The sequence below is a fragment of the Neophocaena asiaeorientalis genome, unplaced genomic scaffold (assembly GCF_003031525.2).
Source record: "Neophocaena asiaeorientalis asiaeorientalis breed wild unplaced genomic scaffold, Neophocaena_asiaeorientalis_V1.1 scaffold133, whole genome shotgun sequence".
Taxonomy (NCBI): domain Eukaryota; kingdom Metazoa; phylum Chordata; class Mammalia; order Artiodactyla; family Phocoenidae; genus Neophocaena; species Neophocaena asiaeorientalis.
The window spans coordinates 7,016,439-7,032,856 of record NW_020174429.1 but is presented as its reverse complement, the minus strand read 5'-3'; the positions used below and the strand labels follow the sequence as shown (position 1 = coordinate 7,032,856).

Here is a 16,418-nt window from a genome sequence, read left to right as displayed (position 1 = left end):
CTTTCTTCCTTTCTCTGGTAATGTATCCTGATGAATTTTCTCACTGATAGGGAAGCTATTGTATGATTATATCTAGTAATCATTGTGATTTCAGTAACTATTCAAAATTCTCTTGCTGAAGTGACTTGTAAAAATCTGAGAGTGATTGAGAATCATTTGAGTATGCAGTAGGTGGTTAGTTACCTTTCGTTTAAAAGTAATGGTAGTTCCTTAAAATTTTCATCTGGAGGGCTTCCCTGGTGGCGCAGTGGTTGGGAGTCCGCCTGCCGAGGCAGGGGACACGGGTTCGTGCCGCAGTCTGGGAAGATCCCACATGCCGCGGAGCGGCTGGGCTCTTGAGCCATGGCTGCTGAGCCTGCGCGTCCGGAGCCTGTGCTCCGCAACGGGAGAGGCCACAACAGTGAGAGGCCCGCGGACCGCAAAAAAAAAAAAAAAAAAATTTCATCTGGAGCTTTTGCCCAATTCTATACTGAACAAAGGAATAGTTTGAGAAAAAGAAGAAAGCTTTCCTTGGATTACTTTGGGTGTAATTTGGCCAAATTAGTATGTCTCTGAAGGTAGCACATGTTAGAAACATTATTGCCTTTATCACTTTATACTCTGTTATAATAGAACATGTAATCACAAAGCTTAAAATCCACATATATCAGTAGCAACTGTCAAGTCACCCATTTTGATTCTTTAAATCCCCTGAACAGTTTCAGCCTCTACAACAATCCCACAGCTAATCACTACCATGTCACAGATACACATGCAAAATCACTCAGAAGAATGGAGTTTGTGGTTAAGCTTTGGGATGCGCTGTTGTAGAAGGCTTAAGTTTGGAATGACTTGGCAGAGTTCTTTTCAAAAATAGGATAGAGTCCCTGCAGTCTGGCATGGCTTAGGCATGGTCTTTGTACCACAGAGGGAAATAGTCCTGGGAGTCTGGAATTTTAATATAAAGGAAGTACTGTTGTCTTTCATTGTTTGTAACATAAAGTCTTACTCCAGTGACTCTCACTGGGGGTGATTTTGCCCTACAGGGAACGTTTGGTGATCTCTGGAGACGTTTTGGGACGTTACAACTCGGAGGGGCGTGGTGCATATAGGTGCTGCCGGAATCTAGCGTACAGAGACCAGGGATTCAGGAAACATACTACAGTGCATAGGAGGAACCCCCCTACACCCACACCCAACCCCTGCCAAGCAAAGAATGATCTGGCACAAAAGATCAACAGTGCCAAGATTGTGAAACCCTGCTCTAGCCCAGTTTGACTACTTTATTCTTAGTATGTGCTAACAATTATATTTTCTACTTTGTGAATTATCAACCCATAGGTTGATAAAAACATCACTCATGGAAACATTTTCAACACTTACTCTGTCAGTAGACTCCAAATACACTATAATTGGGTATCATAAGTAAAAATAAATAAACAAATAGTGGGCATGTAAAACCATAACACTTTGTCATACTTCCCCTTTCCTTTGCCTTTGTGGCAAGCAGGGTAGACAGTATTAATAGCTGAAGTAAGAAAGACTAAGGGGAGTGCTTATAGTTGATCCCTAAATACTCTTAAAGAGACATTATTCACATATCACTAATATTTTCTGTGGTGTTTTTATTACGTCTTTGAGTGACAGTAGTTGTCAAAATCCTTTTCTTTGTAGAATAGTCTAGTTGTAAATCTCATTAACTTCTTTCAGCATCTAATTTTCTATGAGTCTCTAAAAATTACTGATTTACATGGATTGCATTGGTTTCCCCATTAAAATCTGGGGGAAGAACTTTTCTCTTTATTCTCTGAACTCAGTGGTAACCCTTTGTCAAATCCTGAATTACTGCACATTTTACACCAAGTTGAAAGGGTCTAAAAGTTCTCACTGATGCAGTAATCTTTTTCCTGTCTCATCCTGTCATTATTGTAGTTATTTAACTATTTTTCAAAATGCTTTTTCCTCTGTTTTGATTTTTGCAAGCTTGGGACTGATTTATAAGGTTTCTCTATGCTTCAGAAACTCAGCATGGACTAGGACTGGGTAGAAATGAAATCAAACCATCTTTTTTACTTTTCTTTTTCTTTTTCCATAGTCTGTTTCTTTTTTCCACATTATTATAGTCTTTAGCTCTCAAGCAGAAATAGCTCTTCTAAGTTTGGTCTTCCATGGCTTATCCAGTTTTTTAGGTCAGTCGTACTATGGAATGGGCCCACTCTATCATTCTTTGGAGAAAATTTCGTGGACTACGTGGGGTATTCTGTAAGTGCCAAGTAGAAATGAGTTTAACAGGTGGCCTAAGGAATTTTTGGTCAAGCAAAGATGTCCATGAAATTTTAAAGTTTGAAAGGCATTCTTGGGAACTTGGAATGGTTTAAGGGCATCATCCCAACTTTCTCACTGAAGTTGTCCTTTCCGTTGGACTATTTGGAGTGTGCAGAGGTAATATTTTCAAAGGCATCTGCCATGTCATTGGCAAACTGACTCCAAAATGGATTCATTTTCTAAACTGTTTAGTTGTCTCTCAGATAAGTAGCATTTCAGTCCACTATTTATTAAACACGAGCTGGTAACCTGTTGTTCTTTGTTCTTTGTTCATAGGATGAGTGTGTTTAGCACTCAGCCACAAGTAGTGGGATGCGGAGCTATGAGCTGTATTCCCTCCCCTTGAAGAGTTTACTGTTTCGGTGGAAATGCTCTTGAAAGAGAAAGCATGGAAAAGCAACATTTAATTAAGTGTTTAATGGCGCAGTGCAGAATGTAAATGCATTAGGGATTCAAAGAGACGAGATTATGAAAGAGTTGGAAGTAGTAAGGGACCCTCAAGGAAGAGACAGAACCCAAGATGGGCCTCACGAAATAACTAAGGGATCCCAAGACACAGTGTGTCCACGCTTTAATCACCCCTGACTTTCAGCATCGTATTCAATCTCTTAGTTTCAGCAGAATCTCCAATAATGATATAATAAAGATCCATAGCCCATTAATATACTACATATAAAGAAAAAGTATTATATTTTTACTTAAATATTTTTCCTTTACATGTCTGTAATACATTCAAATGCCTATGAGAATAACTTTTTAAGCTACTTTCTTGTCATGAAAAAGAAAATAGCTCCATTTTTGTAAATAACCATGGTTTTGTACATAACCATGTCTCTGTTAGTGATCTGCTGCTTGTACAGCACTTATAGGCACTGTGAGATGCCCCAAGAAAAGCAGCTTATTTGGACACTAGTATGATAGTCGGACCCAAAGCTAAGCCTTAAAGTAAATGATTCTGTAAAAGGCGATGTTCTTTTTCATAGTCAACTCTATGGCGTATTGCTAAGGGAGAGGACCTATATAGAAAGAAGTAAAATAAGTCATTCTCCGTTCGTTTGTTCCAGTGTAATTCAACACAGTCATTGATGTAAGGCTTTATGTGTTAATGCTTTAGAGAGATATTTAATCATTACTGCTTTTTAAATTTTTCATTTACCATTTTGTTCTTGCTGGAGTTCAGAAAGATGATCCAGTTTGGCAGAAAGAAGATTTGAGACTGGTTATTCTTGGTCAGTTTGTATTCAGAAGGTCAGGATGAAGTGTAATGTAAACGCTGTGGGTCATGGTGGTGTTTTATTCATTATATTATGGAATCTTTCTTACTTGAACAATAAGCCATACAGAAAAATAATAGTGGTGGTGGTCTTTTATGTTGCTGAAGTCCTAGACATGCCTTTAAGCAGTCATTTTTATATTTAGAGATCGTGATCATTTCTCAAGGTCCAGCATTGCCATTATATTCCTCTAGATTTGATGCAAACCCAAACCAACTATGTCTTTGTATTTTATTATTTGAAAAATGAAAGCTGTCAGAGCTAAGCAAGATGTATTCTTGGATATTTTGAAATTCCGAGGGCTGTCTCCATTGCAAAGCGAAGAGTTCTGAAAGAAGTGTTGGAAAACTAATCCACCAGATGTTTTGTGATTAAATATGGCCTCCTTTTTCTGCTTCTTGCCACAGAGCTATCCATCACACTCCTCAACAGACATCAATTCCAGTCTTCCTCCGATGTCCACTTTCCACCGTAGTGGTACAAACCATTACAGCACCTCGTCTTGTACACCTCCTGCCAACGGAACAGACAGTATAATGGGTGAGTCTTGGAAACGCCAGTTCTGTTGCCGACAACCAGTGTCAGGGTTTAATAATCAAGGACCTCTCCCCACCCCATCACTGAACAGTTATCAAGCAATGGATTTTTATCACATAACCAAATGAACAGACAGATGAACCAAACACAAATTGTCATTGGCTTGACTGTAATCACTTTTTTTGTCCCAAGAAACTGAAATTTGGCCACTTTCTCCATTGTGAGTGATTAGATCGAATAAAGGTTTAAATAGACCAAAACTACCTTGCTTCTCACAGTCTCGAACAGCTAACAAAGCGAACTTTAGTAAGACGAACCATTGAAGATTAGTAAGATAGAAGGCATAATCGCTCTAAATAGGAATTATTGATCGCTTCTCAAGTTCCAGTCACTGTGCAAAGCTTTTAACCGTAACACACCACTGTCTTCTGAAAACTAGCTCCTGTGACATTTATAGATTGTTATTAACGACTAGATAGCTTCACCTTATGGAGACTGTGGCATCGTTGAGTCCTCCAGAGGGGACGAAGTGTTTGCTGACTTTTGGGAGAGGAGATGCCTGGGCATCAATGGGCCAGGAGTCATTTGCTGCTTTTTGGTGGCAAATTCACCGATAAGTTACGACCCAGGCAGAGTGCCTCTATCGAATAAACTGAGCCATCATCTTCTCAATTTTCACGATGTCCATTATGGTCCGCCCCCTAGGATGGACGGTTAGCCCACCGACACTCTTCTCTTGAGGGAAGCGCCAGGCAGGGCGTGCAGCTGCCCCTGGAGGAAGAGTCCGGGTTAGCGGCGAGGCAGCCACACCTTCTGATTCTGCCTTGACAACCCTGTCATTCAGATGAGCGGCACGGTCTGACGCTTCAGGGTCTTATTAAAACCTCAGACTTCCATTGGTCGCCACCTCCTCTGGCTGTAGCTCAAACCCACCCCTAGCTCGGCCTTATGGTCACTTCTAGTGGGTCCAGTTAGTGATGAGAACACTAACTGGACATTCTATAGAGAAGAATGTATGACAGAAGAATACCGCTGTTGAGTCTCCTCAGCTCTTCGCAGTTTTTTGGTTTTTTTTTTCATTTTCTTTAGATAGTCTCTGGAACTTCGGGAAGTGGCATGAATCACTTATGAGGGGGAGAGTTTTTGATGAACGAGAAGAGATGTGTTTTGAAATGTTGCAAATATAATTCTGCCTAAATAATACACTCCCTGCTTACTCAATAATATACCTCACACTTGAGATGAGCCATCTAGCAGCCCTTCCCTTCGCCGCCATGTCGCACTAAGAGGCGAATTTAGGAAAGAGTTTCCATTTTTGTAACTTTCATAACAAAGCCTCTACCAATGCGTTGCATCAGTTTGACCTTGGAGAGCTACGGGCAGAGGTCGAGTGGGGAAGTTTTGTTAGCTATCAGTGCAGTTTTGGCAGATCCGAAAAACAAGAAGAAAGAAAGAAGTGCAGAACTGAAAGAGTGAGAAAAGCATATTTCACTTCAATGTGGTTTGACAAATGGAAAACCCCTTTCTGCAGTCACGAGGTCTAGTTATAAAGAAGGATGACCGGTCATTCATCCTCTTACAAGGCACATTTCCTGTCTACTTATGGTTTGAGTAATTTTCTTTTTTTAGGAAGGTACAAAGGTAGAGCAAAAGCTTGAGTTGAGGAAAGCAGACCTAGGCACCATTTGAAAAAAAGTTTATATTGACTGATTTGCCAAACAGTCTTTTTTTTTTTTGGCTGCATTGGGTCTTCGTTGCCGCACGCAGGCTTTCTCTAGTTGCGGTGAGCCAGGGCTACTCTTCGTTGTGGTGCGCGGGCTTCTCGTTGCAGTGGCTTCTCTTGTTGCAGAGCACGAGCTCCAGGCATGCAGACTTCGGTAGTTGTGGCACACGGGCTCAGTAGCTGTGGCTCATGGACTCCAGAGCGCAGGCTTAGTAGTTGTGGCGCATGGGCTTAGTTGCTCTGTGGCATGTGGGATCTTCCCGGACCAGGGCTCGAACCCATGTCCCCTGCATTAGCAGGCGGATTCGTAACCACTGCGCCACGAGGGAAGTCAGGACTTGGGGAGAAAGAGATATTATGAGATGGTGTGATTATCCTCCACGAGCTGTGGTCAGCAGAGCCACGACAAGTCTCAGTGGGAATGGAATTTGCTTTATTTAAGCTGCTTGGCTCCTGACTGGCTTGTAGATGAACAGGAATATCTACTCTCCTTCATTTGGTCTGGGCGGTTAGGGCGATAATAGGTGACTTCTACATACTAATGGGCTCAGCTGCATCCTAAAGATGGACTTAACTTGTTATCCAGACCAAAGGGCCCTGTTTAAGTGGAGCGGGGTCTAGACAATAATAAAGGAGCTATGATTTTCAAAGGGAAAAGTGTGCGATTTGGGAACCCAGAAAATGCTTTTTAGGAACGACTTTATTGCATAAATTACTCCATCATCACGGGTGTACTTGTCAAAATCGCTAGCAGCATCTGAGAAAGCTTTAGAATCATTTCGGGACATAAGTAGACATGGTAATTCAGCTTTCTGGAGGAACAGATCTTTAGTAATTTGCATACATACAATTATTACTTTAGGGTTACTTTAGGGGAGAACATTCTAGAGTGTTCATCCCTAAAATAATACATCCTCAAATTCCTTAAGTTAAAATACAGAGGAGAATTTAAGTATGAGAGTAAACCTTAATATTGCACAGGGTCCGAGTTGCTCCTGGTTCTTTGCACTTAATTATTTTTTTCTTTGCACTTTAATTCTCCTAGGCTTTAGTTCGATTTTCACAGTGTGGTAGAAGCCAGGGATGGCAGTATGTCTATGTAACAAGAAGAGAAGATTTCTCTTCTGATGTTAGTGATACTTCCCTAACAAACAGTATGGATTAATAGGATACATCTGTAGACTTTTGAAAATATTTGGCATATATTCACTCATTCCGAAATGCAGGAAATAAAGAAATATTACATTGCCTGTATCTCAAAGAACAAACAGAACTAATTAAATAATTGGTAAATAGGGAACACATAGCCTGACACATGTTTGAGATTACACACGATTCTGTAGAAAGTGACTGTAAGCAATACTAATGCCGTAAGAATGGAGTTCAAGCACTAACACATGGACATCACATTTTTCAAGTTTTCTTGGTGAAAAGTTGCAAGGCAATGCAGTCTTTTCATAAATGGCGTTGATGTCTTAGGAAGTGGCTTTTTCAGTTCAGAGGAAGATCATTGCTCCATCTCTCAGTTTCATGTTATACCGTGTCTTCCTGGCAGTCAATGATTGTCCTCAACCAGTGACAGGACAACAAAATGCATGTGGAGTGAGATGGAAGCTCCAGAATCAATCAGGGGGTAACCTCTCTGGAAACATGCTCCTTTGCCTCGGGCTCTGTCCTCTGCATCTGAAAGATGGAAGATGCTCACTGAGGTTCAGGAAGGCTGTGTTTGACTTGGAGGGATAGCCGTTGTTTCTTGTTTTGTTTTCTTTTGCCCTTTAATGCCCAATATCATTTTTTGAGAAATGCTTGGAAGGCCAAAGCTGACTCAGATTTTATTAACGACAGGATTTTTTTTTTTCTTTTTGCGCTACGCGGGCCTCTCACTGTTGTGGCCTCTCCCGTTGCGGAGCACAGGCTCCGGACGCGCAGGCTCAGCGGCCATGGCTCACGGGCCCAGCCGCTCCGCGGCATGTGGGATCTTCCTGGACCGGGGCACGAACCCGTGTCCCCTGCATTGGCAGGCGGACTCCCAACCACTGCGCCACCAGGGAAGCCCATCGACAGGATTTTTTAAAAATGACACATTCATCCATGGATTTTTGAAAGAATCGTACAGTAAAATATTTTACTTGTGGCATGTAGACCACTACTTTTCTGCGAAGCCTTGCCAGCAAACTCCGGAGGTTGCATTAGGCAGGTCTGACTTAGAAGGGTCTGTTTAGCACCCTGAAATTACATGAATATAGTGCATGGAACACACCGTGGATTCTTAGTCGTTCACCTGATGGGGCAGCCAGTTAAGGATAGAAGCTAAGTCTGAGGGCTTCAAGAGTTACCACCATCAGAGCCTTTCAACTTGATTCCTAGAACTCTTTCAATGTAATGCTGCTCAGTGTACTTTAGAATCACTACAGTCCAATAATGCCTCCACATGTGAGCATGCACACGGAGGAGGAAAGGTACTTAGTTATTAGATACCAACTCTAGAGGAGAGAGATGTCTAGAAGATGGTAGTCATATACATGGTACATGTAGGTACGTACTATCTGCATATTTCCTTCCTACCTGCCTTATCCAATAGCCCTTCCTATGCAAAAGGGTTGAGAGACCCACCTCAATCCCCTGAGACTAACACAATCCCCTTAGACTACCCAGGGACAAGAGCGCTTCAGTTACCCACTGGGAGATACCATTTGTATACATTCAGAGGGTGTGAGCGCTTGTGGTTTGGGGCTACACACCCTCCCTTCTTCTCAGAGGGAATTGGGCATAGAGCTAGCATAATGGTTATAATAACTGTTATTGTTTTATTAGTCTTTAACCGGCCTGCTTTCTAAAGCATGGTATTTGCCATGTTTTTAAACCTCAAACCAAACAGTGTTGAAGGAACAGACTTCCAAGATTGATTGAATGCAACATATGCTAAAGATTACCCTGGAATATCTATCTGGTTCATGGATTAATCTGGCTTCCAACTTTCACTTCTAATGACATGTTTGTATGACACGATGCGTTTTAGTATGTGGCTTTTCTAGTAGAAACATTATGTCCGTTTCCCCTTGAGGACTTGGTTTCACAGTAATTTTATTATGAGAGTAGTCACATAAGATTCACTTCGTCTTTTACAAGAATCTTGAGCCTTCAAATACAGTTGGGTGATGAACAGGCACAGAGCCTAAGAGTAACAGGAATTTTATCCAGCAGTGTCGTGGCATCTTAGTTACAAAGACCACCAACGGAGAACAATAAACTAGTTTGATTTAAGTCTTCTCATCCGTTTCCTGCGCATGGTCAGGGGGCCCAGCTGCCCCCCTGAGTTCCTAGGAATCCCTCCTGCTAAAAATGAGTACGTCGTAGCCTAGATGTAAGTTTTTATTCTAAAATTGTAGGTCGTAGGAAGGCTGGAAATGCTCCTTCTTTTGTTATCTTTGTAGAGAATCTCATGACATTGTTAGGCTGCTTCTCCTAGTTTAATAACATGAGGGTCACTTGGACACAGTTCAGAAAAACTTAAGCTTTTAAAACCATCATCTTCTTTCAGACAAAGGCACTATGAATTGCACCTCTTCATCCTTTTATATCTTCAGGATGTGCCCAGCCTGGGATTCTGGGTGTGCAGTAAAGGGGTAACACATCTTCCAAATTCTGGTTTACAGCAGTCAATCCCCAGACACCACTCATCCTGCTGTTTGGATTAGGGTATGTCTAATGGAAATTGCCATTTTCCCCAAAGTGGAGTTTGAGACCGAGGGTGGTCCCACCTGTAGCTGAAAAGACTAAACCCTTCTTTTTGCTCCATCTTCTAGCCAGCAATAGCACCTGTGTTCAAGCCATATGAATAATGCTTGGGTGGCTGGCAGTGTCAAATCCTCCTACAAAATTGCAGTTCCTCCTAATAACTTCTCATCTTCCATTCATATTTATGTTACAGCTCTACTTAGAGACTTGATTTTTTTTTTTTTTTTCGTTTGAGCTAGAGAAACTGATAAGAGCTAAAATAACATGAGAAATCCATCCAGTCTTGACCAAGCAGGGCGGCAATAGTTTTTCTCTTTATTTCTGTTATCTGGGCATTTTGGTAATTTCTGATAATATCAGTTGACAAAAACTCAGGCCTGGAATAGTAATCAAGTCCTGTTACATTAAAGGTGAGAAAGCGGATTTGATGAGCACACATTTAATGAGGAGTGTAGTTTGCTAAACATGACCCGTTTCTTCAATATAGAAGAAATTTTGCTATTTGAGAATTAAATATATATTCACTTTCTGATTATTTATGCCCTTTCGCATAACAGGCACACAACTACAAAGAAATCTTCAGGAGAAGGACCCATGTAGCTGAACATGTTTAGGGACTCTTGAAAATGTGTCTTCTCCAGTGTTTCCTGGAACAGAACAAAAGGCATTCCAAGTGAAAGGGCAAACTGGTCCCAATAAACTGCTTTGAAATTTAAGCCCTGGGGGTGGTTCTCCAGCTGTTGCAAGGTAGAATGGCTGGCTGTATGTTAAAAAATAGTCTGCTCTTATCAGTGGCTTCCATGAGCAGCCTTTGTAGTTTTCTGAAACATTTTCATGACAACATAATGTAAGGCGCTAAATCCTGTCTTTCTATTATACTTCCTGAGTTCTAACATCTCCCTGTATAAAACAGGCACTAATAGAAAGTTTAGTTAGAAAGGTGTAGTATGAAAAGGTCATAAGGATTGTATCTTATCTCTTCTAAAGTATGATTTTTATGCCCTATATAATTTATTTTTGGATTAGGCATATTCTTTTTTTCTTTTTTTTTTTACAGTAGGTCCTTGTTGTTTATCTATTTTAAATATAGCAGGGTGTACATGTCAATCCCATACTCCCAATCTAAAAAGAAAAAAGATGCAAATGAACTTATTTACAAAACAGAAACAGACTCACAGATTTAGACAATGAATTTATGGTTACCAGAGAGGGAAGGGTGGGAGGAAGGGATAAATTGAGAGTATACTTTATTTTTTAAATGTCTCTAAAATATTTTTATTGGTTTTTAATTCTTTCCGTTTGGTTTCATGAAAGTATATTTTAAAACACTTATTATTCTCATTTTAAAGCTGTTCAAAGAATTAATCTTTTGAAAGCTACTACAGCAGCAAATTTTATCCATAACAGTATCTTATCCTATTTGAGTTTAGTTTCTTTGTTAGGTAATGTAATTTTTTTCTATTGTGGCTCTGAATTTTCATTTCATGAAGATCTGTTTCCTAGTCAAGCAGGTAGCACAAATTATTTTGACTGATAAATCTAATTTTAAGTATATATGATAATATTGCTTCTCGGGGGGGAAGAAAAACAAATATATACGTATAATTGCCCCCAGATACCATGGTGATACATGCTAAAAAATGTTAGTGCTCTTTGTGTTTTCAAAATCTTTATTATTTTCTCTTTAGAATTGTCTTAAGTTTTAAAAGAACTCCTTGATGCAGAAATTTTTATTTTCACACCAGATATAATTTCAGTTATCTCTTATATTAAGTATTTTTAGCACTCTTGATCTCTGAGTTCCTTCCACTAGCTGAATTGTATGATGTCAGACCCTCATTTCAAAGAACTTTCTTATACATAAATTCCTTAGTACTAGCAACTAATATATCTTTATTATTATGAATTTGTGATAAGAATAAGAATAGGTTTGTTTTGTCAGAAGGTGATTGTGTTCTTTGTATCACATACCAGTTTTCTTTCAGTTTTAGTAATTAACAAATGAATGTGGGTGTGAGTTTTGTTAACCAAATAAAGCACACATCAAAAGATTATCGAACTATCATACCTAACATATAAATATGTAAAAATAACAAGCATAATTTAACTATGCTAAGCAGAGGTCAGGACAAGCTAGAGACGAAGATAATTTGACCACTTGCGATCTGATCCCGCTACTGTATTTTACAGATCTGGAAGCTGAAGGTGTCACATTTGCCAGAAGGGTTGCTTTCTTGGGTTGAGGATGGGGCTGGGAATTTTTCTTAAGTTTTAAATGTGTAATGAAGTTTTGCTTGGGTTAATCAGTTGATTTAAGATTTCCTTTTCTTATTTCACAAAATAGTGAGAAACATCTTCTCCTGGAGCTTAATAGGTTTTATTTAAATATTATATCTATTTGCTTATGCTGAGGCCTTAATAAATGTAAAAGAAGAACACCACTGGCTATACCATTTTATAAAGGCAAATTACTTCCAAAAGACACGTGTTAGATAGAGCTGGCTTCGAATTATATACCAGAACCTATATCCCTTTATTAACAGTACAGTCATCCTTCAGTATCCTTCCAGGGGATTGGTTCCAGGACCGCCCAACAGATACCAAAATCTGAGGACGCTGAAGTCCCTTTATAAAAGGGCACAGTGTATGCATAAAACCCTTGCACATCCTCTCATATGCTTTAAGTCATCTCTAGATTATTTATAATACCTAATACAATATAAATGCTCTGTAAATAGCTGCCACTAACAACAAATTCAAGTTTTGCTTTTTGGAACTGTATGGAATTTTTTTTTTTTTTCTGAAGATTTTTGATCCGAGGTTAGTTAAATCCTTGGATGCTGAATCTGTGGATACAGAAGGCTGACTGTACTCTTTGTTCATCTATTTTGTAGGTAGAAACACCAGTGTTTAAGATAATAGAGATTGCTTCATCATCACGTGGGCTTACTTTATCTCCAGAATTTGAGACAACATTGACTTTTAGTAGCTAAGGGTTCAAATTCTTTAAATGTGAACACAGACTTAAAATATGTGGAGAATATATGTTACTTAAAATATTAAAAATATTTTCCCTCCTAGGAAGGCAGGCCTGTTATAGATTTTTTTTGTTTTATTTTGTTTATTGTGGAACTCTGAGAGGAGTATCTCATTTTGCTGCATAGCAAAAAAAAAAGGTTTTTTTAAATTTGAAAGCAGATGTAAATCATTCATGAAGATAATTTAGTTTACTATATAAAATATAAAGAAAAGGCCAATTCTGAGGATTTCAGGGACCTGAAAGTACGGCACACTTTTTAGCAATGACCATCATATGTTCACCACCAACCACTCATATACAACCAGGGGGAATGTAATAGCAACTAAAACACTTTATCTTTAAACCAGGGTGTCAGGTTTGTATTTTATCTGTAAAAAAATGTAACATGAATATATTTGACATCTACCTCAGCAAACAAATTAATGCTAATTAAAGATTAATGTGTTGTAATTAGCATTAAAAATGCAATTAAATTGTGAGTAAATGGACCAGGAATAGAAAATCATTTGGCGTCTCACTGCCTGGTTTTTCATATTCTGCCTTTTGTTTTTGCAGCAAATAGAGGAAGCGGAGCAGCAGGCAGCTCCCAGACTGGAGATGCTCTGGGGAAAGCACTTGCTTCGGTGAGGAAATATTGACTTTGGACTTCATATGTACCATGGCAGAAGGGTGAACTTGAATCAGAAGTGGACATTTTGAATTTTAGAAAATGGATGGCAAATAGCTTTGATTTTTGGAAAGGCTAGCTTCCTTGCATAATGATCATTGGAAAACTTGAGGAGAGAACTCTGAAGATTCCAGCGGATGGCTGGTCTTCCCTCTTGCCTCCTCTGCTTCCCGGTACTCAATCGTGGATTGGTGGATATTCTCAGGGCCTTTAAGAGGATAGATTTTCTATCTTGATGTCTTATTTTCTTCTGAAGTCGTTTGGGTACCCACTGATTGACTGACTTTGCCAAGGGGTAATTCCAAAACACTTTGCAAAAGGCATTTCAGAAAAATGACCATAACTGAGACCCGGGAGAAATTGTCACATAATTGGCACTCAGCTTCTCCGCTTTGCCCGCCCACTGCCTAGAGGCTAGAATCCAGCATTCCTTGCATGTTCACTAGTGACAGATGGCACCCTTCCTTGTCTGAAGGAGTGTACCTGGTACGGTCTTCAAAAGCTGAATGTGATCATTTGTAAATGTAAGTGGAGACTTGCTCTAACGTTTTGTCTCTTCAGTTGGTTTTTCCTTACCAATGGGGGCAGAGATGAGTTTGACTTATATTAGCATTGTGACCTAAGGAAAAGTTTTTCTTCAGTCTGAGCATTCTTTTGCCTTGGAATCACATGCCTTAAACATAATGCAGAAGGGGTTGGACAAAAATCTTAGGGATGATGCTGTCCGACCTCCTGTTGTATGGAGGAGGGAAAGGGAGGTTTGGAGTATCTGTGTAGGTTAATGGCCACACAGCCATGGGAGGACATGGGAGGAAATGGACAAGAACTAAAGTCGGCTGACCCCAGTCTGGTTCTTTTCCCACTATCTTATACCACCTCAATAGCTCTTCTATTGGAAAATCAATTAAGTTTTTCATTTTAGAATATTGGTACTACAATTGATCGTTGAATGTATTGTGTGTACCTTGGAATTTGTAAATGAATTGCATTGACACTTTGTAGTTTAAAATTGTTGAATATTTATTCCCAATGAATGAGGGTTTGTTTATTTTTTTTCTCCCCACTGTTTTAAGATCTATTCTCCAGATCACACTAACAACAGCTTTTCATCAAACCCTTCAACTCCTGTTGGCTCTCCCCCGTCTCTGTCAGGTACAGTACCATAAATCCACTGCATCCGAGTGTCAGTTTATGGAATGGTTTCCCCCTTACACTTCCTGTGCTACTAGGTGGAAACTCACTCCCTCCAAAAGCTCAAAACAGAGCATTTCTGGACAGACAAATAGGAAGAGGTGGGAGAGACGGACTGCCCTACGATGGTGAAGTCATTTACATCCAAAACTTTTCTTTAAAATTACATGTTTTTAGAAATACAGGCACGTGGGAAACTTCCTTCGTAAACTTTTCTTGACTCTGTAGAAGATACTGCACAGAATAATACACTCCAAGAAAACATCTCAATGAGAAAACCCAGTTCACATCGTCATGAATAGGAATATAGATTATGTAGTCATCAAATACAGACTGTTCAAAGGGATCATTTCCCACAGAAATTTTAGACTTTTCAGATTCCCTCTTTAAAGTCCTTGTTACTGGAATGTTTGAAGAAAACTATAACTGTGTAAATAAATTGTGATGTAGCTGTGGAGTAAAAGGGGATGTTTTGCCATTTAATAGAACAAATTTAACATGACCTGTGGCTTCGCATAATAACATTATAAGTTGTTAAATTGTGTTAGTAAAGCATTGCACTTTTCGGAGCTCCATTTTAAAGGCGCATTGCCTTTCCAGTATAAATGCTTCCAGAAAGGCCTTGTCTGGTACATGTCTCTTCTCTTTGGAAAGAGGACAGGTGGCTTCTTAAAAACAAACAAACAAACAAACAAAAACCGAAATCACACCTGTACCTGATTGAAACCTGACCTTACTGTAATTTAGACTGGAGTCACTTGCCTGAATGCCGCCACCTCCATCTCTGTATTATTCCCTGCATGCAGCACTCACATGGCCCCTCATAATGTGGGTTCCCTGTTAAAGAGTGGGAGGTTTCAGATGGCCACAAAGCTTTCAGAGTGGCTTAGGTGAGACTTCATATCAGCCTTTTCCAAGCCTCCATTGACATCAGGGGGTCACAGAATAGAGAGGGAAATAGCTTGGACCTTTTAGTTCATATCTCCAGAGAGATAATGTTGAAACCGGGAAGAGCCAGAGATGACATAGAAGATAATGGAGCAGCAAGGAAATACTCCCCGTGACAGAAAAGTCAAGTTCAGAATTGTTGTGCGCTTCCGGCTCAGTACCATATTGTTAGGCTCTGGAAAATGATCACAGGTGTCAATGTCCAGAGCCAGAGAAGGCTTGAGACAACACGGAGCCCAGTGAGGCCAGGGATGAGGGAGTCTGGACAGGGAGAACTCCCAAGTTCCCCATTTCAAACAAAGCAGCTCTGATTTCATCCATTTTATAATTTGGAAAAAAGAATATTCTAGAACCTAATAAAGTTTGAGAACAGCTGTTTGAGTTGAATGCTCTGATTTACAGATGGACATACGAAGGCCCAGAAAGAGTATGGGATTTGCTGAGGATCCATCAGTAGCAATATCAGAGCTCAGGCTGGAATCCAGGGCTCACCACTCTGTCACTCCACTTCCAGGTTAAGGATGGGAGGGGAAAGTTACGGTGAACAAATCATTCCAGAAAACGCCACAAATCCCCCAAACTGAGGAGCATGCTTTATGTGGAAGACACTGAAACAAGGCCACTTTTGGGGTGCTGGTAATCCATCCTGGAAGAGCACATGTTAGGAAGAAAGAACTTTATGAAGATATAAATATGGGGATAGACTGCTATTTTCACACCAATGGCTCTGTCCAGATTCTGTCACTAAAAGTAATTGAACGAAATATTCTATTTTTATTTAGCATAAAAATACACACAAATGCACACCCAGAAATGGCAGGAAGGATGGATTTTTAAAGTGCTAACAATGTCGGAGCATGAGATTTCAGTGAGATCATAGATTTTTTTCCCCTTTCTTGAGTTTTTTTTATTTTCTAAGTTTTCTACATGGAGTGTGTATTATTTTAAATTTAAAAGTGGTTTTTATTTTGAAAGTGGTAGGTTAGACGTGTTATA

General features: G+C 39.7%; 1 protein-coding gene across 7 annotated transcripts in view; it reads left to right on the top strand.

The window, feature by feature from the left end:
- Positions 1–16,418, top strand: part of TCF4 (transcription factor 4) — a 364,700-nt gene that overhangs the window by 317,177 nt on the left and 31,105 nt on the right. For all 7 annotated transcript variants that reach the window (XM_024756818.1, XM_024756817.1, XM_024756819.1 and 4 more), the window contains 3 exons: positions 3,986–4,118; positions 13,172–13,239; positions 14,357–14,435. In XM_024756818.1, coding sequence (XP_024612586.1) covers positions 3,986–4,118; positions 13,172–13,239; positions 14,357–14,435 — 280 coding nt within the window. The remainder of the gene's footprint in view (positions 1–3,985; positions 4,119–13,171; positions 13,240–14,356; positions 14,436–16,418) is intronic.